The 27,003-nt window shown below is 35.3% G+C and overlaps 1 protein-coding gene across 1 annotated transcript in view; it reads right to left on the minus strand.

Annotated features, from left to right (window-relative positions):
• Positions 1 to 27,003, minus strand: part of GPSM1 (G protein signaling modulator 1) — a 594,912-nt gene that overhangs the window by 448,031 nt on the left and 119,878 nt on the right. The window contains exons 2-5 of the mRNA XM_053695674.1: positions 20,396 to 20,617; positions 18,177 to 18,312; positions 9,269 to 9,411; positions 8,439 to 8,562 (exon numbers count right to left, since the gene is read on the minus strand). Of these exons, the coding sequence (XP_053551649.1) occupies positions 8,439 to 8,562; positions 9,269 to 9,411; positions 18,177 to 18,312; positions 20,396 to 20,617 (625 nt within the window). The remainder of the gene's footprint in view (positions 1 to 8,438; positions 8,563 to 9,268; positions 9,412 to 18,176; positions 18,313 to 20,395; positions 20,618 to 27,003) is intronic.

A 27,003-nucleotide genomic window follows, 5' to 3' on the forward strand; every position in this document is an offset into this window, starting at 1 on the left:
TGTCTTTAATGAGAATATGTTAAAATACACTGAACATATTAACATGTGGTGCCGGTACATAGACGATCTCTTCATAATATGGACAGGCAGTGAAGAGATATTTAAAGAATTCATTGCGATTCTGAATCATAATGATATCAACCTGAAACTGACATACTGTATGAATAGAAACAAAGTGGAATTTTTGGATATTACTATCTACAGGGATGAGAACGACTATATTAAAACTGACCTGTTTAGGAAGGAAACTGCAACCAACTCAATACTACAGTACGATAGTTGCCATACGAGAGGAACGAAGAATGCAATCCTCACAGGGGAATTCCTCAGGATAAAGAGAAACTGTACGGACTTTAAAGTGTTTAATGAGAGAGCCAGAGAATTAAAGATACGGCTCAAAAACAGAGGATACAGTCGCAGGATAATACGTAAAGCTTATCAGAGAGCAAAGAGGACACCCAGGGAATCATTATTAATCCCTAAAAAGAAAGTACAAATTGCTGAAAAAGAAGTCAGATTTGTGATTACATATAATAATAACCATAATAAAATCACTAATATTTTGAATAAACACAGTGGAATTCTCAAATCTGACAAAGATTTATCACCATTTGTGGGTGAAAGAATAAAGACAAGTTGGAGAAGAGCTCCGACGATAGGTAATATATTGGTTAAGAGCCATTTTACCAAGAGAAGAACTAACAAATACATATGTGGAACATATGCATGCGGTACATGCAGTTTTTGTCAATATATCTCAAATGAGAGAGAATATGTGACTCGAACAGGAAGTAAGAAAAGGATGCTAGGCTTTGCCAATTGTAAAACCAAAAATGTGGTATATTGTCTACTATGTAAATGTGGCAAAAGGTACATCGGGATAACCACACGAGAGCTACGTACGTGACTGGGTGAACATATAAGTAGTATAAAGAACTGTCTGAAAGACCAAGAGAAAGGCAAGAATCTCACCCCTGTTGCCAAGCATTATCTAAAGAATCATGGCACCAAACCCGAACTTAAAGCATCAGTACTACAAGTAATAAAACCAGGTATTAGAGCAGGAAATGTGGAAAGCATGCTACTCCAAGCTGAGTGCCGCTGGATATTCTGGTTAGACACCCTGGCACCATTAGGTATCAATGAACAAGATGGATATAACTCCTTCTTGTGAATTTGATAATCAAAATACTGGTTTGGATACTATTATGACCAATAATAAGGGTCAGTCAGTTGATATTTGTTAAAATTTAACAACATATGTTACAATCAACTGTTATCCGATTGATAATTTATCTAATATTAGGAATATAAATCATCCTATAGCCATTAACACTCAGATATACACATTAATTTCAACAGAGCAAATAAAGACACATAGCCATAAATTTAATTATGTGTTTACTTTATTAATAGACGATAGAGCATGAAATAAGATTCAAAGAAATTCTTATTCAAATTAATATGGCTTTTGTGATACTCAATGTTTCAAAGAGACAGTTTAAGATGTGCAAATTAACATAATCATTGTGAATGAAGTCTCTTGTGTCATGAGATCTTTAATTGAGTTTGGCACTAAGATGATTAATGTAGATATATCTGTGGCTATATACACTACACCATAATTGATATGGATAAAGACATGAAGTTACTTATGATCTGTAACCCATTGCATATATTGCAGTTATTATATAGTACCAAGATATGAAGCTATTATGGTCGGAATGAGAAATAAGCATGTATGTTACAATAATATTTCTTTAATCACACAATGTGGAGTTCTTAAATAATATTGTATTTAGGAGTATTTACTTGATAGTGTTTTTTTGCTCCTTATGGTATAATCCTATTGGCAATGTGTGGTGTCTCAATATAAACCCGAATAACTGTGTATGGCAGACACGAAATATACCCTGATGATTTTTCCCTGTAACCATATATCTAACTATATATATAAATTTCTTTTGAAATTAAGATAGGGTTAACCGCCGCTTATAATAATTGTATGATACACCTAAAAACTAGTAGCACAAATATTGGTGGTGGTATTATGACATGTAACATACAAATCGTTCACCGGACGATATCAGAAACATATGTAACCAAGTATAAACAACACAGGACTTATTTCCCTCTGATCGAATCCTCCTGAGTGTTCACGCTCACTATTGTTGACATTAGCGTGATAGATCACGCCTACCGGTACATGTCATCGCAAAGTCATGTGACGTCCGACTAACCAATAGGACAGATTATAGGTGATTGGCCAGTACTTAGGGGTGTGTACGAATACTCACCCTCGATTGGCTCCAAGTGATATTTAAGCTCTTAGTATGAGGCAGGACGGGTTAGCCTTTGAGAAAGCCACGGACGTGGCGAAATGCGCATCAGGCGCTCTGTTAAATGCTGAGTGTTAATTTGTCAGCGTGTTAAATACCGTAACTGTGATATTAGATATGGACACATAGTTACTTTGTTGGTAATTGTTTTTGGCTGCTGAATTGTGAACAGGCTCACTACAGCACAATTATAGGAGTGTTAGTGCAACTTTATTTGAGCTAATTCAATTGTGTGGGATTCTGACAAGTGATAGCACCGCTCCAGTATTGCACCAGTCAGTTAATTTTGTGTGAGGTCAATCCTCTTTTTAGACTAGTTTCCGTGCAATCCGTGAGCATTTTATGGTGCTTCCTTGCCAGACCTACCCACTTAACACACTGTTAATGGTTAATACCGTGTATCTCAGCATTTATCATTTATTTTAAATGTTTTTATATACACCTGATTGTGTGAATGTTTGTCACAATATATTTTAATTTTAACAAATATTAAAAGTTATGTTTTATATTACCCTATCCTGCAAACTCATCATATAAAACCATTCATTACTAGTACCATTTGAGTGCTCTGTTATATCCATTTTTTTCTACATAATATTTCTATATTTATCCAGGATATTGAGCACCCCCCACCCTATCAATTAGTATAAAAAGGGAAAACTTATTTCCTCCTGTTAATTAGGAATAATTATGTTGGGGACCGAATATGTATTATATTTCTAAAGTATCTCACTACGTTAATTTCTAAAACCAAATAAGGTCTTACCCTTGAAAGGAATAGCCAAAAGCTTTGACTTGGATGACACATCAGCAGACCAAGATTTTAACCATAACGCTCAACTCGCTAAAATAGCAAATCCAGCATTCTTAGCCGCCAATTTGGCAATCTGAAAGGCGGCATCTGTAATAAAAGAATTAGCCAGCTTAAGAGCATTAATTCTATCTAAAATATCCTCTAAAGGAGTCTCAGTCTTAAGAGACTCTTCTTAGGCATCAAACCAGAAGGCCGCCGCAGTGGTAACTGGTACAATGCAGGCCGTTGGTTGTAAAAGGAAACCCTGATGAATAAACAATTTCTTTAGAAGACCCTCCAATTTCTTATCCATAGGGTCTTTGAAAGCACAACTTTCCTCAATAGGAATAGTTGTATGCTTAGCCAGGGTAGATATAGCTCCCTCCACTTTAGGGACTGTTTGCCAAGAGTCCCGAACAGTTTTAGATATGGGATACATTTTCTTGAAATTAGGAGAAGGTGAGAACGGGATACCCGGTCTGTCCCATTCCCTCTTAATAATCTCAGAAATTCTCTCAGGAACCGGAAAAACATCAGTGTAAGCAGGTACCTCTAAGTATTTGTCCATTTTACACAATTTCTCTGGTGGTACCACAATAGAGTCACAGTCATCCAGAGTCGCTAAAACCTCCCGAAATAACAGGCGGAGGTGTTCAAGCTTAAATCTAAAGTACATGACGTCCAAGTCCGTCTGAGGTAACGCACTTCCCGAATCGGAAAGTTCCCCCTCAGACAGAAGTTCCCTGACCCCCAAATCAGATCCCTGTGAGGGTACATCGGAAATAGCTAACAAAGTATCAGAGGACTCAGTATTCACATTGACTTCTGTCCTACTGCGTTTGCCCTGTAACACTGGCAACTTAGATAATACCTCTGTAATGGTAGTTGACATAACTGCAGCCATATCCTGCAGAGTAAATAAATTAGATGCGGTTGAAGAACCCGGCGTCGTTTGGGTGGGCGTTAAAGGTTGTGACGCTTGGGAAGAATTTAGCGGTATACCCTGATTCTCCTCAGACTGAGAATCCTCCTTAGACATATTTTCTTTACATAAAATCTGTGCTTTACATTGTAAGGTCCTCTCAGTACACGAGGGATAAAAAAATCAGAGGGGGTTCCACAGTGGCATCTAAACACATAAAACAAGGAGTTTCCTCAGTTTCAGACATGTTCAGACTAGCAATAGTAATAATAGTCGTTCTTTGCTTAAAATATTGAGCTCTGAATTCAAATTATATAGACAAAAAAGTTAATACAAAAAAACTGTACTGCGCCTTTAAATAATAAAAGCGCAACAATTTGTCTGATATCTTCAAAAACGTGTTTGTGGCAATAAAAATTATTTAAATGCGCCTAAAATACTCTATCAGTATTGCATCCACTTGCTGATATATGTAAGAAACAATATAATATCGATTTAACAGTTATTTATTATTATATTTATTCAGGCCCCTGCACCACGCCACTCTGCTGTGGCGCCTACCTGCCCCCGGAATACATTACTGCTGCTTGCTAAGCTTGAAAGAACCTTCGAAGGTCAAGACAACTTAGGCCCCACCGGAGACCAGGACTCTGCAGCCTATGTGATCCGGATGATACTGCGCGTCTGAGCGTGTGAAAATAGGCCCCGCCCACCGTGGGCGTAACTCTAGCCTGACTAAGAGCCGCATGGGTCGCAAAGTAAAAACAAACATGTCGATGTAAAAAATAAGCCATGTGCCCTCTTGCATACACCTCAAGTGAAACATCATAAAAAACACTACACTCCCTCAGGCCAGTGATAAAAATAACAGCCCTTAAGCAAACCGCAGCTCCCCGCGTCTAGCTAGGGTTGCCAGCTGTCCTTCAAAAAAATACTGGACAGCCAAACAGATAACCGGGGGGGGGGGGAGACGCGGGGTTTAAAGCGCAGTGACAAAAGCTAGAGGCTTTTAGGGTAACAAAGCTGTGCTTAGTGTTTGTAGAAAAAAGTAATGTGATCAGTACTGTATAATAACATAATAAAGAGTATAAAAATGTGCATACCGCGAAGAAAAGAAGGAATTGCGCATGCAATAAAGAGCAAACCTGCATAAAGAAATTATGCAAATTGCTCATTGATTATCGCTCAATGATTGGTTGTATTAAAATTAAGCTGTGTTATGCTGTACCTGCTGTTTTCGGATGATGGGTTAAGTTTAAAAATGTACAAGATTGAAAAGTAAGGGAATATCCATATTATAACATTTTATTAGATACATTTTTATATGTTGTTGAAGGAACAGCAATGCACTACTGGGAGCTAGCTAATCACATCAGATAAGTCAATAACAAGAGGCAAATATGTGCAGCCACCAGCTAGCTCTCAGTAGTTATTGCTGCTCCTGAACATACCAAAATATGCTTTTCAACAAAGGATACCAATAGAAAAAAACAAAATTTTGAAACAGAGGTAAGCTGGAAAGTTGTTTAAAATTGCATGCTCTGATCAGAATCTTCGAAGTTTAATTTTGTGTTTCATGTCGCTTTATTAATAAATAAATATTTTTAGATCAACACACAAATCACATTAAAGGGACAGTAAAGTGAAAATTAAACTTTCATAATTCAGATAAAGCAGCAATTTCAAAGAACTTTCCAATTCTCTTCTATACTCGAGTCTGCCTTGTTATCTTAGTATTATTTCCTGAAAAGCATACCTAGGTAGGCTTGCGGCAGCAATGCACTACAGAACAACAAAAATGGTAATAAAAGTCAACTAAAAAGTCTCTTGAGAATGCCTGCTCTAATCTGAATCATGAAAGGTTAATTTTTATCTTTACATCTCATTAAGTTTACTGTTTATTATTTTACATTAAACAGATGGGTTTGCAACAGTATTTTACTCTAGGACAGAGACTGAGTAATACATTATAAAATATATTGTAAAATACAAGTGATGTTATCAGATATGTACTGTATATTAGTGCATAATATGGAAAAATGCCTATGATGTTATCAGATGATATGTATTATTAGTGCATACAAAAGAATATTTTTCAGTGTTGATATATAGCACTACATTCCCCATTCACCAGGGCTTTTAATGGCATTGTTATTGTTGCATTATAATTTAATACCTGAATACAAAGGTAGTTTTAATAAAGTTTTAAGGGAATAATAAATAGAAAATAAAATGTAATTAAAAAATAGGCCATGCTAAAATAGGAAATGGATAAGTAGAAATTCTTAAAAAGTCTGCAAACAAAATGAGTGTGGATTCATATGGTAAGTTCTCATGTGGTAGAGAGACAGTAAATTTCAGTCCTTGCCTATCAGAGAGGGCTGCAAATTCTGCAATATTCTTCAGATCGAAAAGATTAACAGATATTTGGAAAATGTATTGCACCTTCAATGCAATGGTGGATTCTCATAACTATAATAAATACTGTCCTCACTCACATCGATCATCTGCCTGCCCAAGCTCTAAAAATAAACTAAGATGCATCATGTACTTGATCATCCCCCCTTTAATACCTGGGTACCTCTGGCGCTGGCACAGGCAGTCTTTATTGCAAAGTCTGACAGTCTGAGTGGCAGTGGCACACAGTCTCTCCGCTCTCCCTAAGTTCAAAAAGGATGTGCGCCGCCCGGGTCTACAAAGTTGCGTCACTTGAGCACGTGACATGTATCACTCACTGACACTGTCAGATTATGCTTGACGCTACCCCGGCCGGCACCGCAAACCACCTGACCCACCTAGCTGTCACGTCACCTTACCAACAACAGGCCACAAAATAGTCAGGAGCATGGCACACGCACAGCAAAGATGCTGTGCTTAGCCTAAGCCTTAGGCTCATGGATCACTGCTGATTACGATTAAAAAAAAACAACCAGAAAGTTAAACAGTTATTGAAATTTGGTCCGGTTTTCTTCAATAGACTTTACCGGACAAATTTCTAGAATACCGGACTGTCCGGTCTAATACCGGACACCTGGCAACCCTACGTCTAGCCCTTGAATAAGCCTCAAAGATATATTTTACATACTTTGGCAATCAATATAAAGGGATTCCAGGTACACCATTTCCTTACATATAGTGCATACTGCTTACCCCTCCCCATATAGGGAATAATGTCAGCCTGTTCTGATGCATCAAGTCTCCCCAGAAAAAAAAGACTGAACATACGTCAATGCTGCTTGTACAAAGGCACCGTTCTTTACACTGAAGATTTTTCTTACACTACTTTCAGCTGCGCTGTGGGAACCATCATGGATCTTAGATAACGTTTGCTAAGATCATCAACATCAGGGCAGAAAATAAGATGTCTCCACTCCTCTTGGGAAATAATAGACTGACAATTTCTCCCTGAGAAAAATAGTACTCACTGGCACCATTTTAAAATAAAAAAACTTCTTGATTGAAGAATCTAAACTAACACTTCACTTTACCTCTTCCTATCACTAACACAGGCAAAGAGAATGACTGGAGGGGGAGGGGAAGGGAGGAGCTATATATACAGCTCTGCTGTGGTGCTCTTTGCCACTTCCTGCTAGCAGGAGGTTAAAGGGACATTATACACTCATTTTTTCTTTGCTTAAATGTTTTGTAGATGATCTATTTATATAGCCCATAAAGTTTTTTTTCAAAATAAATGTATAGTTTTGCTTATTTTTAAATAACATTGCTTTGATTTTCAGACTCCTAACCAAGCCCCAAAGTTTTATGTGAATACTGTCGGCTACATTCTACAGCTTACTCCTGTTTGTGTAAAGGGTCTTTTCATATGCAAAAGAAGGGTGAGGGGGAGTGTCTTATTTGCCACTTGCAGTGGGCTTTCCAACTACCTTTTCAACAGAGCCAAACTGACAGCTTCTAAGTAAGTTTTTAAACGGTTTTATACTGGATTTTTATATTAGTATCTGTGCATCTTATTCTTTATAGTAGTGTCTATTACATGCAGTTATATGAAAATGAGTGTATACTGTCCCTTTAAATCCCACAAGTAAGGATGAAATCCGTGGACTCGTAATATCTTGTAAAAGAAAGTAAATTTTTGTGAGCTGTTTGAACTGTTCTCCAATCACTGCTCTAGCTACAAAAAAAAAATTGTGTGAGTGCCATATGGCTAGAGCACAGATTGGAGAACAGTTCAAACAGTTTGCTCACAAAAAAAATACTATTTTTCAAGTGGGCTGTCAGAAAGCAGAGTATTTGAATTTTACATTAGAAAGTAATAGTGCATCTTCATTACAACTGATGAATTAAACTCCAGTTTAATTTAACCATCACTTTAAGTCATAGACAGCTGACCAATTTCCTTCTCCAAACATACATGTTAATTTACCTCCTTATGAAATGCGATGGCCTCGTGGAAGTTCCCAAGCAGATAATGGGTGTTTCCGAGATTGCCGTAAGCTCGTCCCTGGGCCGCTCTATCTCCCAACTCCTTCACCAGAGCCAGATTGCTCCTGTAATGCAAGTCAATAGGGCATGTCACAAATAAGTCTTACCCCGTTATTCCAATCATAAGTAAAAGGGACAGATATCTAACAGCAAATGTATTTCTTGTAACCTGAATAATAATAAAAACTTCAAAATATTTAGATGCTGCTTTCTCGTATGAAAGGCAGAACACACACTATTACATACACAAATTAATACCTTATAATATGTTAAATGTTAAAAAAAGAGATCAATTGCAAAGAAAATTAAAACAAATATAAAGAGGAAGTAATTGTATTGTACTGTTGCATGGCGTGGTGCAGACGTCAAATATAGCGTTTGATAAAACTGACAACTTTTGGAAACAGCAGTGAGCGGCCAAATATCTCTCCCACATTTACTGCAGCAGCGGTTTATTCTGTGGAACAGCCATCTATGCTAAAATCAATTGAGACAGTGCTGGATGCATTTTATGTAAACACTGATCTATACCCCTAGTTTGGACATGTGGTGGCAAAAGTTTATATGGTTTTAAGACTTAGAAGTTACATCATTTATCATACAATCGTTGTTGCCACAATTAAATTTGTCCTAGCAACATGTTACAGACCATTCAGCAGTGGAAAATAGAAAATAAAATGTAGGAATCAAAAAAATAATATCTCCTTTCCCACTAGAGGGCAGTGTGAGGCAGACACATCTAATAATGCTAAAGTTCTATAAGTGACCTACTCGTAATACTCAGAGGCTTTCAGTAATGTCTCTTTGACCTCCTCCGAGAGGTCGCCAGGAATTTGCGGCATGTTCCAAGATAACTGCTTCCCTTTGGCGTGGAACACATTACCGGCATTGTAGAGGGCTCTAGCTTCCCCCACCTGCAATAAGTTAGAAAAATTTCAATCAATCACAAATATCATCAGAGCTAGATATAAAAAAAGATCAAGGCTTAATAAATGAACTGTTCAACTGACAAAAAAGTGTAGTTATCCATTATGTAGCATTGCTTTTCCAACGTCTGATCAAAAAATATTTTTCCCTCTTTCTAAATAATTTTTCTCTTTCTTTCTAAATTGCCACTCTCTTTATACATTTTTTTTATTTCTTTTTATATCTTTATATTTCCTTTCTAAATTCATTATTTTTTTTTCCCTCAATGTATCATTTATTTCTCTGTTTCCTTTTTAAATTCAAATTCATTCTTTCCTTCTAAATTTTTCCTTTCTAAAATTCTCTTACTTTCTGATTCCTTTCTAAATTATCTTTCTTTTTAAATATTTCCTTTCTAAAATCTTTTTTTAATTTTGTTTTTCCAAATTTTGTTTCCAATTTTTCTAAATGTTTCCCTTCCTAAAATTTTTCCCTTCTAAATTCAAAATGTTTCCTTCTTTTCCCCCCCCTATATTTTCCCTTCTAAATAATTTTTTTTCTTTCTAAAATTTCCCTTCTACGTTATTTTTTCCTTTTTTATATTTATACTTTCTAAATTCTTTTTTAACCTAATTGTTCTCTCCCTCTTTGTCTTCTTTTCTTTTTCTCCTTTCTTTTCTCTCTCTCTTTTTTTTCCATTTAAAATTATTCTTGAAGGGACATGAAACCCAAATTTTTTCTTTCATGATTCAGATAGAGGTTGCAATTAAAAGCAACTTTCTAATTTAAAACTATTATCATTTTTTCTTTGTTCTCTTGGTAAGCTTTGTTGAATGAGCAGCAATGCAATCCTGGTTGCTGACTGAACACATGGGTAAGCCAATGACAATCACCAATCAGCAGCTAGAACCTAGGTTCTTTGCTGCTCCTGAGCTTTCCTAGATAAATCTTTCAGCAAATGATAAGAGACGGAAGCAAATTAAATAATAGAAGTAAATTGGGAAGTTGTTTAAAATTAAATTCTCTATCTGAATCATGAAAGAAAAATTTGGGGTTTCATGTCCCTTTAAGTTAATATGAAATGTATTCTTTACAGCGCTCGCCCCTACAGAAATATTGCTCACAGGTTCATAAAGCCGGTCATGTTTTCACAAGCATACCGACAAAAATATATATATAATACAGCACAGGAACACCCGTTTACTAAAACAGATTATTACAAACTTTAGAATGACTGCTTTTATATGCATAATTTTATTCTCTTCCTATGTGTTCATTATGAGGATGCATTCAAGATAAATTGCCATAGGGGGCACTCAAAAGGATATGTATTAAAGGGGCATTAAATACCTTGAGATTGTATTATAAAGTGTTTACTTTTGTGAAAAAAAAAACAACTTTTATTTTTTTTTTCATGTTCCTGTCATTTAAAGGGACATTATACACTAGATTTTTTTTGCATAAATGTTTTGTAGATGATCCATTTATATAGCCCATCTCAGAGTGTTTTTGTAACAATTTATAGTTTTGCTTATTTTTTTAATAACATTTTGTTGATTTTCAGATTCCTAACCATGCCCCAAAGTTTTAAATGTATACTGATGTCCCCAGATCCCTGTGGCTCCTGTGTATATAATCTGTCTTTTCATATGCAGGTAGGGGGAGAGGGGCAAGTGTCTGCTCTTCATGTTTTCCTAGCCCCTGTCACTGGGTGTCTCAACCTAGCCTCATCAACAGAGCTAAACTGGGAGCTTCTAAATAAGTTTTTAAAAAGTTTTATACTGGATTTTTAGATCAGCATCAGTGCATATTCTACTTTATAGTAGTGTCTATTACATGCAGTTATATGAAAATTGGTGTATACTGTCCCTTTAACTGTAAAAACTATGGCTTTCCAAATCATGTTAGAAGTGAGAGTCCATACAACATTGCTTTATTCCAAACAGTCATTGGTTGAACACTCTACTGACCTATTCCTAACTGTTCCTTATTGGCTTCAGTAGAAATGCAGACTTAAGTTTAAGCATGGAGGCAACCATTGCTTTATTTTTTCAATATATAAGTAACGCATATGATTAAAAAAACACATTTGCATAATATTCTAATCTTTGCTTTGAATATATCATTCTATCTAGCGGTTATTTAATGGTTAATGCCTCTTTAAAAAAAACAAAATAAGCAAAAAGCTGCGAGACAAAAAAAAAAGAAAACTTAATCCGAGGACCAAATCCTTTAACCTCTTTTCCTAACCTGCAATTAGAGACGTGCATTTGTTTAGTTACAATACACATTTGTGACGAAAATCAGATATTCATTTTGCTTTGACGAAACGAACATCTAAATTAATGCACCAACGAATATTAAAGAAAACAAAAAAATACTGACAAAACTCATTTTTTTGGAAGCGTTAATACTTACCTTTTGTGCGCTGAAGAGTTGCGCTGACCTGATCCTCTTCTTGCCAGAGATTCGGACGGTCTAACTACTGAATAGTGCAGCCAATAAACATACTCGGAGAAACAAATTTCCCTGTATATTTGTTACAAAAATTTCGGGTGAAACAATAATGTCTTGGCTGCACAAGTCTACCTGCAATTCCTCAGCCCCTTTACTCTACCGTAGCATCTCCCTCTCAGCTCCCTCCTAATACAACTCTATTGTCTGCCATAGAGAAGGCTACAACAGTGCTCCTTCTCGGTCTAATGACAAAATCAATAGTCAAAAAATTATTGCCACTTAATGATAAAAAAAATATATCCAAAGTCAGACTGGCAAAGCTAACAGAGGACAAAAATAGCAATATTGCCTGGAAGACAATATCTTGGTTACCAAAAACATAATTTATGTAAGAACTTACCTGATAAATTCATTTCTTTCATATTAGCAAGAGTCCATGAGCTAGTGACGTATGGGATATACATTCCTACCAGGAGGGGCAAAGTTTCCCAAACCTTAAAATGCCTATAAATACACCCCTCACCACACCCACAATTCAGTTTAACGAATAGCCAAGAAGTGGGGTGATAAGAAAGGAGCGAAAGCATCAAAAATAAGGAATTGGAATAATTGTGCTTTATACAAAAAAATCATAACCACCACAAAAAGGGTGGGCCTCATGGACTCTTGCTAATATGAAAGAAATGAATTTATCAGGAAAGTTCTTACATAAATTATGTTTTCTTTCATGTAATTAGCAAGAGTCCATGAGCTTGTGACGTATGGGATAGCAGATACCCAAGATGTGGAACTTCCACGCAAGAGTCACTAGAGAGGGAGGGATAAAATAAAGACAGCCAATTCCGCTGAAAAATTAATCCACAACCCAAATCAAAAGGTTTCAATTTTTATAATGAAAAAAACTGAAATTATAAGCAGAAGAATCACACTGAAACAGCTGCCTGAAGTACTATTCTACCAAAAACTGCTTCTAAAGAAGAGGAAACATCAAAATGGTAGAATTTAGTAAAAGTATGCAAAGAAGACCAAGTCGTTGCTTTGCAAATCTGATCAACAGAAGCTTCATTCTTAAAAGCCTAGGAAGTAGAAACTGACCTAGTAGAATGAGCCGTAATCCTCTGAGGCGGGGATTAACCCGACTCCAAATAAGCATGATGAATCAAAAGCTTTAACCAAGATGCCAAAGAAATGGCAGAAGCCTTCTGACCTTTCCTAAAACCAGAAAAGATAACAAATAGACTAGAAGTCTTCCTGAAATCTGAGTAGCTTCAACATAATATTTCAAAACTCTTAACATATCCAAAGAATGTAAGAATCTTACCAAAGAATTCTTAGGATTAGGACACAATGAAAAGACAATAATTCCTCCACTAATGTTGTTAGAATCCACAACTTTAGGTGAAAATTGAAATGAAGACAGCAAAAACCACTTTATCCTGATGAAAAATCAGAACAAGGAGATTCACAAGAAAGAACAGATAATTCAAAAACTGTTCTAGCTGAAGAGATGTCCAAAAAGAACAATACTTTCCATGAAAGTAATTAATGTCTAAAGAAAGCATATGCTCAAACAGAAGAGCCTGTAAAGCCTTCAGAATCAAATTAAGTCTCCAAAGAGGAGAAATTGGCTTAATGACAGGCTTGATACGAACCAAAGCCTGAACAAAACAATGAATATCAGAAAGATTTAGCAATTCTTACTGTGAAACAGCACAGGAAAAGCAGAGATTTGTCCTTTCAAGGAACTTGCAGACAAAAACCTTATAAGAAACTAAAAAATCCTAGGAATTCTAAAAGAATGCCAAGAGAATTCATAAGAAGAGCATCATGAGATGTAAATCTTCCAAACTCGATAATAAATCCTACTAGACACAGATTTACGAACCTGCAACATAGTATTAATTACTGAGTCAGAGAAACTTCTATGACTAAGTACTAAGCGTTAAATGTTCATACCATCAAATTAATAATTTGAATTCCTGATGAAAAAAAAGAATGTTAAGATATAAGGTCTGGCCTTAATGGAAGTAACCAAGCTTGGCAACTGAACATCCGAACAAGAACCATATACCAAAACCTGTGTGGCCATGCTAGAGCCACCAGCCACACCAAAGATTGCTCTCTGATGATTTTGAAAATCACTCTTAAAAGAAGAACCAGAGATGAAAAAATATAGGCAGATTGAAAATTCCAAGGAAGTGTCAATGCATACACTACTTCCGCCTGAGGATCCCCTGACCTGAATAGGCCCCTTGGAAGTTCCTTGTTAAGATGAGATGCCAACAGATCTATTTCTGGAAGCCCTCACATCTGAAAAATTGAAAAACATATCTGGGTAAAAGGACCATTCTCCCGGATGTAAAGCTTGATTAACAGAGATAATCCGCTTCCCAATTGTCTATACCTGGGAAAAAAGACCACAGAAATTAGATAGGAGCTGAATTTAGCCCAAGCAAATATCCGAGATACTTCTGTCACAGCCTAAGAACTGATAGTCCCACCCTGATGATTGACATACGCCACGGTTGTGACATTGTCTATCTGAAAAAACAATAAACGTCTCTTCTTCAAAAAGAAACCAAACTGAAGAACTCTGAGAATGCACAGAGTTCCAAAATATCAAATGGTAATCTCGCCTCCTGAGATTTCCAAACCCCTTGTGCTGACAGAGATCCTCAGACAGCCTCCCAACCTAAAAGACTCGCATCTGTAGAGATCCTGGTCCAGGTTGAAAGAACTGAAGAGACCTGTAGAACTAAATGATGGTGATCTTAACCACGAATCAAAGATATTTAAACATTAGGATTCAAAGATATAAAAAGTGATATCCTAGAATCCCTGCACCATTATTCAGCATAAGAAACTGGAAAGGTTTCCTAAATGAGCAAAGGGAATGGAATCCAATGCTGCAGCCATGAAACCTAAAACTTCCATGCATATATAGCAACTTGAAGGAAATAATAGAGACTGAAAGTTCCGACAAACGGAACCCAATAAACTTGTCACTTGTCTGTTTAGAGACAAAAACATTGACACAATTTATCTGGAAACCTAAAAAAGGTGACCCATGTGTGAGGAATCAAGGAGCTTTTGATAAAAAGATCCTCTAACCATGTCTTGAAGAAACAACAAAGTGAATCGTATGAGATTCCACAGAATGAAAAGACTGAGCCAGTACCACAATACCGTCCAAATAAGGAATACTGAGAACCTTGAAAAGATTCTTAGAGCTGTCGCTAGACCAGAAGGAAAAGCAACAAATTGGTAATGCTTGTCAAAAAAAGAGAATCTCAGAAAATAAAAATAATCTGAATGAAAACAGAAAATGAAGATATGCATCTATTGTATCTAATGTAAACTAAAAATGCCATCACTGACCAAAAAAGGCAGACAAGACCATATAAACACCATTCTAAAAGATGGTACACTTATATGACAATTCAAAAAGATTTTCTATCTTTGGAACAATGAATAGTCTTGAATAAAACCCCAAAACCCAGTTCCTAGAAATGGAACTGGAAAAAATACCCCAGAAGACTCCAGGTCTGAGCAGCGCCTGAGCCCCAACGGGTGACCAGCCGCGCTTCACCAGTACCCAAAACATATAGGTCTGAAACACATTTCAGGAAAGTGTTAGTCTTACTGAAATAGCTGGAATACGATAGAGAAAAAAGACTTCTCACAGATGGTTTTATTCTGAATCCTATTCTGTACCCAAAGTCTAAGAAGTTTGGACCGAATAGAACCAAACAAATTTAAAAAAAAGTCTTAACCTGCCCCTTACCAGCCAAGCTGGAAAAAGAACCGCACCTACATGCAAATTTGGGGAGCTGACTTTTAAAAGGCTTAATTGAATGAAGAAAAAAACTTCCAATTATAAACATGTTACTTGGGGAAGAATTCAGGACTCCATTCCTTAGTAAGAACAGAGAACTAATATAAGCTTAAAGTTTTAGTCTTAGAACTCAATCTTGAAACCCATAGTAACAGTTAAAAAAATTGAATCCAATTATGAACCAAATAATTGATTATCTTGGAAAAAAAGAAATATGGATTTTTAGAAATCAAATTAGCATTCCAAGATTGAAATCACAAAGTTAGTCTAGCTAAAATAGCTAAAGACATAGATTAAACCTCATTTGCGAAAATATTTAATAAAATGACAACACAAATGAAATTATTAGCATGTTAATTAAGTTAAAGGACCAGTCAACACACTGAACTTGCACAATCAACAAATGCAAGAAAACAAGACAATGCAATAGCACTTAGTCTGAACTTCCAATGAGTAGTAGATTTTGTCCTTTAACAATGCTAAACAAATCATAATCCGATACTTGATCTTAAAGTATCCAACCAGAAAGATGAAGCAATTGCAACATCAGCCAAATAAATTACAGGTCTAAGAAAAGTACCTGAAAATAATTTTCCTTAAATAAGATACGACCATCTGAAGGAAAAAAATAAATACCATTTGCTATAAGAATAATAGTATATTTAGCAGAAGTAGAGATAGCCCCATTAACTTGGGGAATCTTTCCTCAAAACTGAAAACTAACTGCCTATTCCATTCCCTAGTATCAGGAACTGGAAAAAAACTTCTGAAGAAACCACAGAAGATAAATAAGCAGAATTTAAATGTTAGCTAGTCTTTAAAATCAAAAGAACTAGTTACTTCAATATCCAAAATAATCAACACCTTTTGAACAAAGAACAAATGTACTTTATTAAAAATAAAAAAGTATATTTGCTAGTGTCAATATCTGATGAAGAATAAATTCTGAATGAGAAAAAACACCATCAGAGAAGGATTATTCATTATGTTGTTGGTCGTTTGAAACTTCATCAACTAAAAAAGAAGTTTGAAAAAGACCTAAAAATTTATTAGAAGGTGGGATGTCAGACAAAGCCTTTAAAATAGAATCAGAAAAAAATTCTTATAAATGAACAAACTTCCGGCGACAACTATGGCGCTGGAAATGACAAAATTTTGCGCCAAAAAAGTTCGCGCCAAGAATGACGCAATAAATTGAAGCATTTTCTGCCCCTGCGAGCCTAACAGCCCGCAGGGAAAAAAGTCAATTGAAAATTTTCAAGGTAAGAAAAAAATATTTATTCATATGCATTATCCCAAATAATGAAACTGACAGTCTGAATGAAGGAATACTGATTATCCTGAATCATGGCAAATATAAGTTTAAACACATATATTTAGAACTGTACATATAAAGTGCCCAACCATAGCTTAGAGTGTCACAAAAAATAAGACTTACTTACCCCAGGACACTCATCTACATATAGTAGATAGCCAAACCAGTACTGAAACGAGAATCAGTAGAGGTAATGGTATATAAGAGTATATCGTCGATCTGAAAAGGGAGGTAGGAGAAGAAATCTCTACGACCGATAACAGAGAACCTATGAAATAGATCCCCTAGAGGAAGACCATTGTATTCAAATAGGCAATACTCTCTTCACATCCCTCTGACATTCACTGCACTCTGAGAGGAAAACCGGGCTTCAGCCTGCTGCGAAGCGCATATCAACGTAGAATCTAGCACAAACTTACTTCACCACCTCCATGGGAGGCAAAGTTTGTAAAACTGAATTGTGGGTGTGGTGAGGGGTGTATTTATAGGCATTTTAAGGTTTGGGAAACTTTGCCCCTCCTGGTAGGAATGTATATCCCATACGTCACTAGCTCATGGACTCTTGCTAATTACATGAAAGAAATAATATTTACATATGCACCATGTGGTCAGAGCAATGTCATCTGTGCACAAATAATGAAGTTGACAGTAAAACTAGAAGACATTTTCTCTTGTAAACCCCCTGAATACCAGACTTCAATACCAAACACAATAATTATATACATATTGAGACATAATATTCTTTATCTGCAATGTCACGAGAACCATGATCTTAGCATACGAGAGTACTAAACACAGTTTAAAGAGAAAATGTACTGAGCCAAGCAGCTGAGTTCAAGGTATTCAAAACTGCTACAGGAACCTCTTTTTAAACAAACTGGTCTCTCTCTCCCACCACACTGGTAGTCTGATTTCTGCTGATGCCTCTTAACTAGTTAGATTTTCTATAGCCAGTATAGAAGTTATCAGTATAGTTGAAGATTTCATTCGGCAAACACAGCTATTTCACATGACAAAATAAAGTTAAAGAAGTGGTATATAAACTATTTGAAAAACTTTACCAGGAAAAAAAATTGATTATTGGGAACACCTTAAAGGGGGGATTTTCTTTACATACAATGTCCCAAAGTTAAAAGCTTTTAAAGCACACAAACAAATTGTCTTACCTTGTCCCCTAGTTCCTGTGAAATATCCAGGTGTCTCTGGCAACAAGCAATCGCTTCATCATACTGTCCCAGGATCTTTAACGTATTTCCCAAGTTTCCACTGGCTTTGGCTTCGCCAATACGATCTCCAATTGATCTGAAATTGTACAAACAAAAACACAGCACAAGTTAAAGGGACATTAAATAGTAAATACATACTAGATATAATGATGAATTCCAACAAAAAGATTAGCCTAATATGCAGATGTATTTTTTTTTAATGATGCTATTTCTTTAAACAATAAAGAAAAAAGTGTAAAATTCTAGTTTCTATAAAGCAATGAGCGATGCAATCTTGGAACCTAAGTTTTTTACTGATCTATTATACTGAGAATAATAAGTACAGATATAAAACTGGCAATACAATGTCTAAACACAGGACTTTGCAAGCAATGGCTGTGTGGAATAACACCATCTAGCAGGTTTTACGCTCAGCCATAGATGAGGTTGAGATCTGTGCATATCCTAAAAGGGCTAATCAATTAAAAATAGTTTGCATTAAAAAAATTGTTAAAATATTGCTGGCAAGTATTTTAAAATAATTTTTAAAAATAAGCAAAATGAATTACATAGCTAAGCTGCCTGCAACAACCAACTCCACCTTCTTATCAGTGTTTAGACACAGGCATTGCATTTCAACTGAGTTCACAGCTTCTAGGCCTGCTCCAGCAGATAATCTCTATTCATGTTTGTATTTTACCAAAACAACAATAGATACAGCCATAGAAGGAAATGTTTTGGGGAAAATAGAGCTGTACAATTTGGAAACTAAAAAGAAAGGGTTAATGGTGAGGCACTGCAGTATAAATTATTTATTGTCTGTTTAATAGAAAATGCACATCTGGTCCCTGAAAAGGACACATCTTGTAATGTCAAATCATCTAAACCTTTTTTTTTTATGGATACTCTAAATGGGTCCTATTTGGTCACCCTCATTTTGTAAAGATGGGTCAATGTGTTCCCCTTGACATTCCTTCTGAGCTCTGAATGGTAACATTTGAAAACTGACTATAAACAGTAGAATATTCAAATATTCTATTCAAACTTACTTGCAAATGAAGCAAATGTGGACATTTTTTAAATTTTATCCTCTGTCTGAATCACATTTTGGGTTTTATATCCTTTAAAATTATTTTTAACTATTTGTAAATATTACAAAATGTAACGGCAAAAAGGTCAGCTTATCTAATTTTATATATATATATATATATATATATATATATATATATATATATATATATATATATATATATATATATATATATACACACACACACACACTTATACATACATACACTGTATATATTTTAAAGGGGCACTAAACCCAATTTTTTTTATTTCGTGATTCAGATAGAGCATGCAGTTTTAAGCATCTTTCTAATTTACTCCTACTATCAATTTTTCTTCGTTCTCTTGCTATCTTTATTTAAAAAGCAGAAATATAATGCTTAGAAAACAGCCAATTTTAGGTTCAGCACCCTGGATAGCGCTTGCTTATTGGTGGAGACATTTAGCCACCAATAAGCAAGCATAACCCAGGTTTTGAAACAAAAATGGGCCGGCTTCTAAGCTTTATATTCCTGCTTTTTAAATAAAGATAGCAAGAGAACGAAGAACATTTGATAATAGGAGTACATTTGAAAGTTGCTTAAAATTGCTGCTCTATCTGAATCATTAAAGGGACACTGAACCCAAATTTATTCTTTTGTGATTCAGATAGACTATGCAATTTTAAGCAACTTTCAATTTTAAGCAACTTTTTACTCCTATTATCAATTTTTCTTCGTTCACTTGCTATCTTTATTTGAAAAAGAAGGCATCTAAGCTTATTCTTTGTTTCAGGACTCTGGACAGAACTTTTTTTATTGGTGGATGAATTTATCCACCAATCAGCAAGAATAACCCAGGTTATTCACCAAAAATGGGCCGGCATCTAAACTTACATTCTTGCATTTCAAATAAAGATACCAAGAGAAGGAAACAAATTTGATAATAGGAGTAAATTAGAAAGTTGCTTAAAATTGCATGCTCTATCTGAATCACGAAAGAAAAAATTTGGGTACAGTGTCCCTTTAAAGAAAAAAGTTGGGTTTAGTATCCCTTTAATTGTTTTTATGTGAAAACAATTAAAAATGACAGATTGCAGATTCATTAAGCACATAAAGTAAACGTTAGCTTACCTGGCCAGCATAAGATCATGTTTGTGATACTCCAGCGCTTTCGCATACTCTTTCAGATAAAAATAAGCGTTGCCAAGTTGGCTGTAGATAGCACTTAGGGTCTTCAGATCTTCTGTCCCTACCTGGACCGCAGCTTCAAAGAAAGCAGTTCCGCCTTTAAAATCACCAGCCTTACACAGACGTTCGCCTTCTAACGCCAGCTCCAGGCAAGAGGCTTCCATCCTGTAACGGAAACGCAAATCAATAAAAAAAATATGGCGAGACTAAACTTAAGTCTTATAAAAAAAGAGAGAGATAAAAAAGGTTCTGATATTTTCAAATAGAGTCACCAGCTTTCAGAGCATGTAATTATGCACACACACACAATCTATTTAACCCTATCTTCTTCTGAATGTGTTTAAGTTATGGTACATTTCAGACTTTAAGAAGGTTGCAATGAAAATATTTTAGTGTACAAGCAAACCCTGCATAATTATTAAAATAAAAAAAAATAATTATATATATATATATATATATATATATATATATATATATATATATATATATATATATATATATATATATATATATATATATATTAAAAGATTTATAATCCTACTTGGTATCTTCTGTCCCCCACTTCATTTCCTCATTTGGCTGGGCTGTGACATAGAAAGCAGTCCCACTCTCTACATAGGCTTCCTAAGGGCTTTTAAAGGGCTGTATTTCAAGAATGTCATATGACACACACACTGATTGGATATTCATAGGAATTCTCATTCAAAAAAAGAGTTCATCAAAGTGGGCTGGCATAACATTGTAATAGAAGCATTACTATAGGCACAGATATAACCCTTTTCACTGATAGATTTTTTAAAAAGCAAAAAGCTACACATACTATTAAAGTGGAAAAGATTACATATATGGTATTTGATTAGCTGAAATTTAGCATCACTTTAATGTTACCAATTGTCATTACAGAAGTTATATAAAGTTTCACTGAATTTTTCATGCACATGGCAAAACTATTTCTATTCTGGTTGAAACGCGTTGCTGCTGTCTTTATATCTCTTTAAAATACAGATTTTTAGTTAGTGCAATGTAAATTTTGCATGGCCAACACAGCTTTTTTCATGTTCCAGAGATTCTAAATAATAGCAGCATATCTACTGCTAAAATAATTATTTATTTTATACGCTTCAACGGTTATATGCATAGATATAATAGAAAATACATGATTAAAGGGATAGTCAACATAAAAAAACAGATTATTTAAAAAGATAGATAATCCATTTATTACCCATTCCCCAGCTTTGCATAACCAACACAGTTTTATTAATATACTTTTTACCTCTGTGATTACCTTGTATCTGAGCCTCTTCTGACAGCCCTATAATTACAGGACTTTTAATTTTTTATCTATTGATTTGCATTTTAGCCAATTAGTGCTGTGTTGTGCACAACTCCACGGGAGAGAGCACAATGTGATCTATATGGCACACATGAATTAGCAGTGTCTTGTTAAAAGCAAATAAAAAAAGGAAGTGATAAGTCTGTCTGTAGTGGCTTAGAAACAGGCAGAAATTTAGAGGTTTAAATGTTATAAAGTATATTAAAGGGACATGAAACCAAAAAAAATTATTTCACGATTCAGATAGACAATACAATTTTAAACAACTTTCTAATTTACTTCTGTTATCTAATCTATTTCATTCTCTTGGTATCATTTGTTGAAGGAGCAGCTATGCACTAATGGTTTTTAACTGAACACATGGGTGAGCCAATCACTATCGATATATATATATGCAGCCACCAATCAGCAGCTAGAACCTAGGTTCTCTGCTGCTCCTGAGCTTGCCTAGATAAACATTTCAGAAAAGGATAAAAAAAGAAGGAAGCAAATTAAAATAATAGAACTAAATTGGAAAGTTGTTTAAAATTGTATTTTCTATCTGAACCATGAAAGAAAATGTTTGGGTTTCATGTCCCTTTAATATAACAGTGTTGGTTGTGCAAAGCTGGGGAATGGGAAGTAAAGGTGTTGTCTATGATTTTTAAACAATAACAATTTTGGTGTTGACTGTCCCTTTAACTGTAGTTAAATAAATAACAGCATATGTTCAGTATATGAATGGGTAACATTTAAAGAAAAGAAAAAAAAAAGGGAATGGCCACAGATTGCAAAATTGCTGTCAAAAGTAATTATTTGACAGGCAGTACAGGATACATAAGGCGCACGCACAAATATTGTTTCTACTGTCATTGGTAGTTGGCAAATTATTCCTCCTCATTCTCCAAACTATTCCTTATGCCAAGTGAGTGATAACCAGCCAGAAAGGAAGTGTTAAAGGGACATGAAACCCAATTTATTTTATTCATGATTCAGATAGAACATACAATTTTAAACAACTTTCCAATTTATTTCCATTATCAATTTTTCTTCATTCTTTCGGTATCCTTTATTGAAGTAGAAGCAATGCACTACTGGGAGCTAGCTGAGCACAATGGTAAGCCAATAACAACAGACATATATGTGTAGCCACCAATAAGCAGCTAGCTCCCAGCTCTTGAGCCTACCTAGGTATCCTTTTTAACAAAATTATACCAAAAGAATAAGGCAAATTAGATAATAGAAGTAAATTGGAAAAGATGTTTAAAATTATATGTTCTATCTGAATCATAAAATAATTTTTTGGGGTTTCATGTCCCTTTAAATCTATGGCTGCAACATGATAAAGGAACAGTAATGGGGTGATTTTTTTAATTACATTTTTTTCTATGAGTTCCAAGCTCAAACTTCTAAGCTAAACATGGTGATAGTAAAAATAATTGTATTCCTTCTAGTTTATTCAGAACACTAAATTAAAGGGACATAAAGCAGTAAATATGTGCTACACATAATAATGTATTCAAAGCAAAGATTAGCCTTAGAGTAATATGTAGATGTATTTTACCATTAGTTGTTTAAATATTGATGATATAAGTGTAAAGGTTTAGTTTCTATAAAGTACTCTCTAGATTCTATAAAGTAATAGGTGCTGCCATGTTTCAACTAGTTTTCTATTTATCTGTCTTCTGTGGAGAACCATTAGGATATATATATATATATATATATATATATATATATATATATATATATATATATATATATATATATACACACAGTTGTAGGCAAAAAAACGTTTAGGCACCACTGACAATGTCCATGATTTTTATTTATGAACAATTGGGTGTTTTGGATCAGCAATTTTATTTTGATCTATCAAATAACTGAAGGGCACAGTAATATTTCAGTAGTGAAATGAGGTTTATTGGATTAACAGAAAATGTTCAATATGCATCAAAACGAAATTAGACAGGTGCATAAATTTGGGCACCCTTGTCATTTTGTTGATTTGAATACCTGTAACTACCTAGCACTGATTAATTGGAACACACAATTGGTTTGGTGAGTCCATTAAGCCTTGAACTTCATAGACAGGTGCATCCAATCATGAGAAAAGGTATTTAAGGTGGCCAATTGCAAGTTGTTGTCCTTTGACTCTCCTCTGAAGAGTAGCAACCTGGGGGCCTCAAAACAACTCTCAAATGACCTGAAAACAAAGATTGTTCAACATTACGGTTTAGGGAAAGGCTACAAAAAGCTATCGCAGAGATTTAAGCTGTCAGTGTCCACTGTGAGGAACATAGTGAGGAAATGGAAGACCACAGGCACAGTTCTTGTTATTGCCAGAAGTGGCAGGCCAAGTAAAATATCGGAGAGGCAAAAGATGGTGGAAACGGTCAAAAACAGCCCACAGACCACCTCCAAAGACCTACAACATCATCTTGCCGCAGTTGGTGTCACTGTGCATCGTTCAACAATTCAGCGCACTTTGCACAAGGAGAAGCTGTATGGGAGAGTGATGCGGAAGAAGCCTTTCTGCACACACGCCACAAACAGAGTCGCTTGAGGTATGCAAACGCACATTTGGACAAGCCAGCTTAATTTTGGAAGAAGGTGCTGTGGACTGATGAAACAAAGATTGAGTTATTTGGTTATAACAAGGGGCGTTATGCATGGCGGCCAAAGAACACAGCGTTCCAAGACAAACACTTGCTACCCACAGTAAAATTTGGTGGATGTTCCATCATGCTGTGGGGCTGTGTGGCCAGTGTCGGTACTGGGAATCTTGTTAAAGTTGAGGGTCGCATGGATTCCACTCAATATCAGCAGATACTAGAGAATAATGTTGAGGAATCAGTCACAAAGTTGAAGTTACGCCGGGGCTGAATATTTCAACAAGACAACAACCCAAACCACTGCTCAAAATCTACTCTGGCATTTATACAGAGGAACAAGTACAATGTTCTGGAATGGCCATCCCAGTCCCCAGACCTGAATATCAATGAAAATCTGTGGGGTGATTTGAAGCGGGCTGTCCATGCTCGGCAACCATCAAACCTAACTGAACTGGAGATGTTTTGCAAGGAGGAATGGTCCAAAATACCTTCATCTAGAATCCAGACACTCATTACAGGCTATAGGAAGCGTCTAGAGGCTGTTATTTCTGCTAAAGGAGGCTCTACTAAACATTAATGCAATATTTCTGTTGGGGTGCCCAAATTTATGCACCGGTCTAATTTCGTTTGGATGCATATTGCACATTTTCTGTAAATCCAATAAACCTAATTTCACTACTGAAATATTAGTGTCCTTCAGTTATTTGATAGATCAAAATGAAATTGCTGATCCAAACACCATTATTTATAGATGAAGATCATGGAAATTGTTAGGGGTGCCTAACCTTTTGCATACGATTATTTATTTATATATATATATATATATATATATATATATATATATATATATATATATATATATATATATATATATATATATATATATATATATATATATATATATATATAAACAGGTAATAAAGTAGAGTTAAAACATTTGAAATATTTGTTCACTTGAGTTTGGTTCACATTTTTATTTTGTAATTTCTGTAATTTGTTGTTGAGGTTTGTTCTGATGAAGAATTAGTGGCAACCATAGAGATATAGGTCTTTTTTGTTGTTGTTTCTTTGTATAAACTCTGTATAATACATTTGCCTGAGGTGTGGAAATTGCATGTCCTTATTGTTTATTGCAACAATACACTGGAGAAGTGTAAGAGGCACAGCTACATTTACGTGTTATTTCTGTCCTAAGGCATGAATTTGTATAGCAGATGCCTGTATTTTAGAAATTTCTCACAATGCTGGCACTGTCAAATTTGCAAAAAACAAGACGACACAAAAGTCAAAATTAAACTTTCATGATACAGAAAGAGCATGTAGATTTAAGAGGCTTTCAGATTTCCTTCCATTCTCAAATTGGGCACAGTCTTTTTATACACACACTTTCTGAGGCACCAGATCCTACTGAGCATGTGCAAGAGGCTCACAGTGAATAAATATATGAGTCTGTAATTGGGTAATGTCTGTCACATGACAGGGTGCAGCAAATGGAAAGAAATGTGCTATTGAATTGCCTTTATATTACACACTTGTTTATTATGCAATTGTACGGCATTTAATCGGTCTTCTAACCAGGCATATGCGCAAAACACAGGTCTTGTTCCCATTATGTATTTATCTTTGAACAGTCAGTAAAATTCGGATATGATTGTTAGAAAATATGTGCATACTCCATGTGTTCAGGAGCCAATCTCACATTTTTTAAAGGACAATGATTCTTGTAGATATTTATTTGTGAAATAACCCAAAACATTACAGGCCAGAAGTGAACCTCTAGGATTTGCCAAGCCCTGATTAAAAAGATAGCCCAACCCCTGAGGAGCTTCTTTGTACATAACTACATCTGTGCTGCCTTTGTCAGCATAAAAGATTATATTAAACTGTGATTAAAATAAATGTTTCATGTTTTCTTTATTTTTTTAACACATTGGGGCCGATTTACCAATGTCTGACGGACATGATACACTGTCAGCATTTAACATTGCACAAGCAGTTTTGGTGAACTGCTTGTGCAATGCCGTCCCTGCAGATTGGCCGCTAGCAGGGGGTGTCAATCATCCCGATCGTATAGGATCAGTCGGATTGATGTCCGCAGCCTCAGAGGCAGCAGACCAGTTAAGGAGCAGCGGTCTTAAGATGAGCCTGAATTCTCGCACGGAAACATGAGCATCAGGGGCCATTTGGCCCTTGATAAATCGGCCCCCAAGTTTATGAAATATAATAGATGAAATTCAACACTCTTAAATTGCTGATGTGTCTTTTTGAATGGATAGATTTTCTTACATTTCTTTTTTTTTTAAATCCATTTATTACCAGACTTCAAGTAATTTATTAGTAATGTTAATATTACGTACTTCTAAATCACAAATATGTTACATACATGAGACAGACAATATTCTCTTAAAAACTTAAACTAAAAGGAAATGAATGTTCTGTCATTGGGCACAATATAAATATGGACACGTAAACAATAACAAACAGAAACAATGTTCACAGGCACTTTATTTTACATATATGATAGCCTTACTGTAGCATGGCGGTCTGCTGTCTGTCTAAGGTTTACATTTACCACATTGGTATTAACTAATTCATCATCTAAGCTGTCCTTTGCAAGTGGAATTCCA

Source organism: Bombina bombina, chromosome 12 (assembly GCF_027579735.1).
Source record: "Bombina bombina isolate aBomBom1 chromosome 12, aBomBom1.pri, whole genome shotgun sequence".
NCBI lineage: Eukaryota > Metazoa > Chordata > Amphibia > Anura > Bombinatoridae > Bombina > Bombina bombina.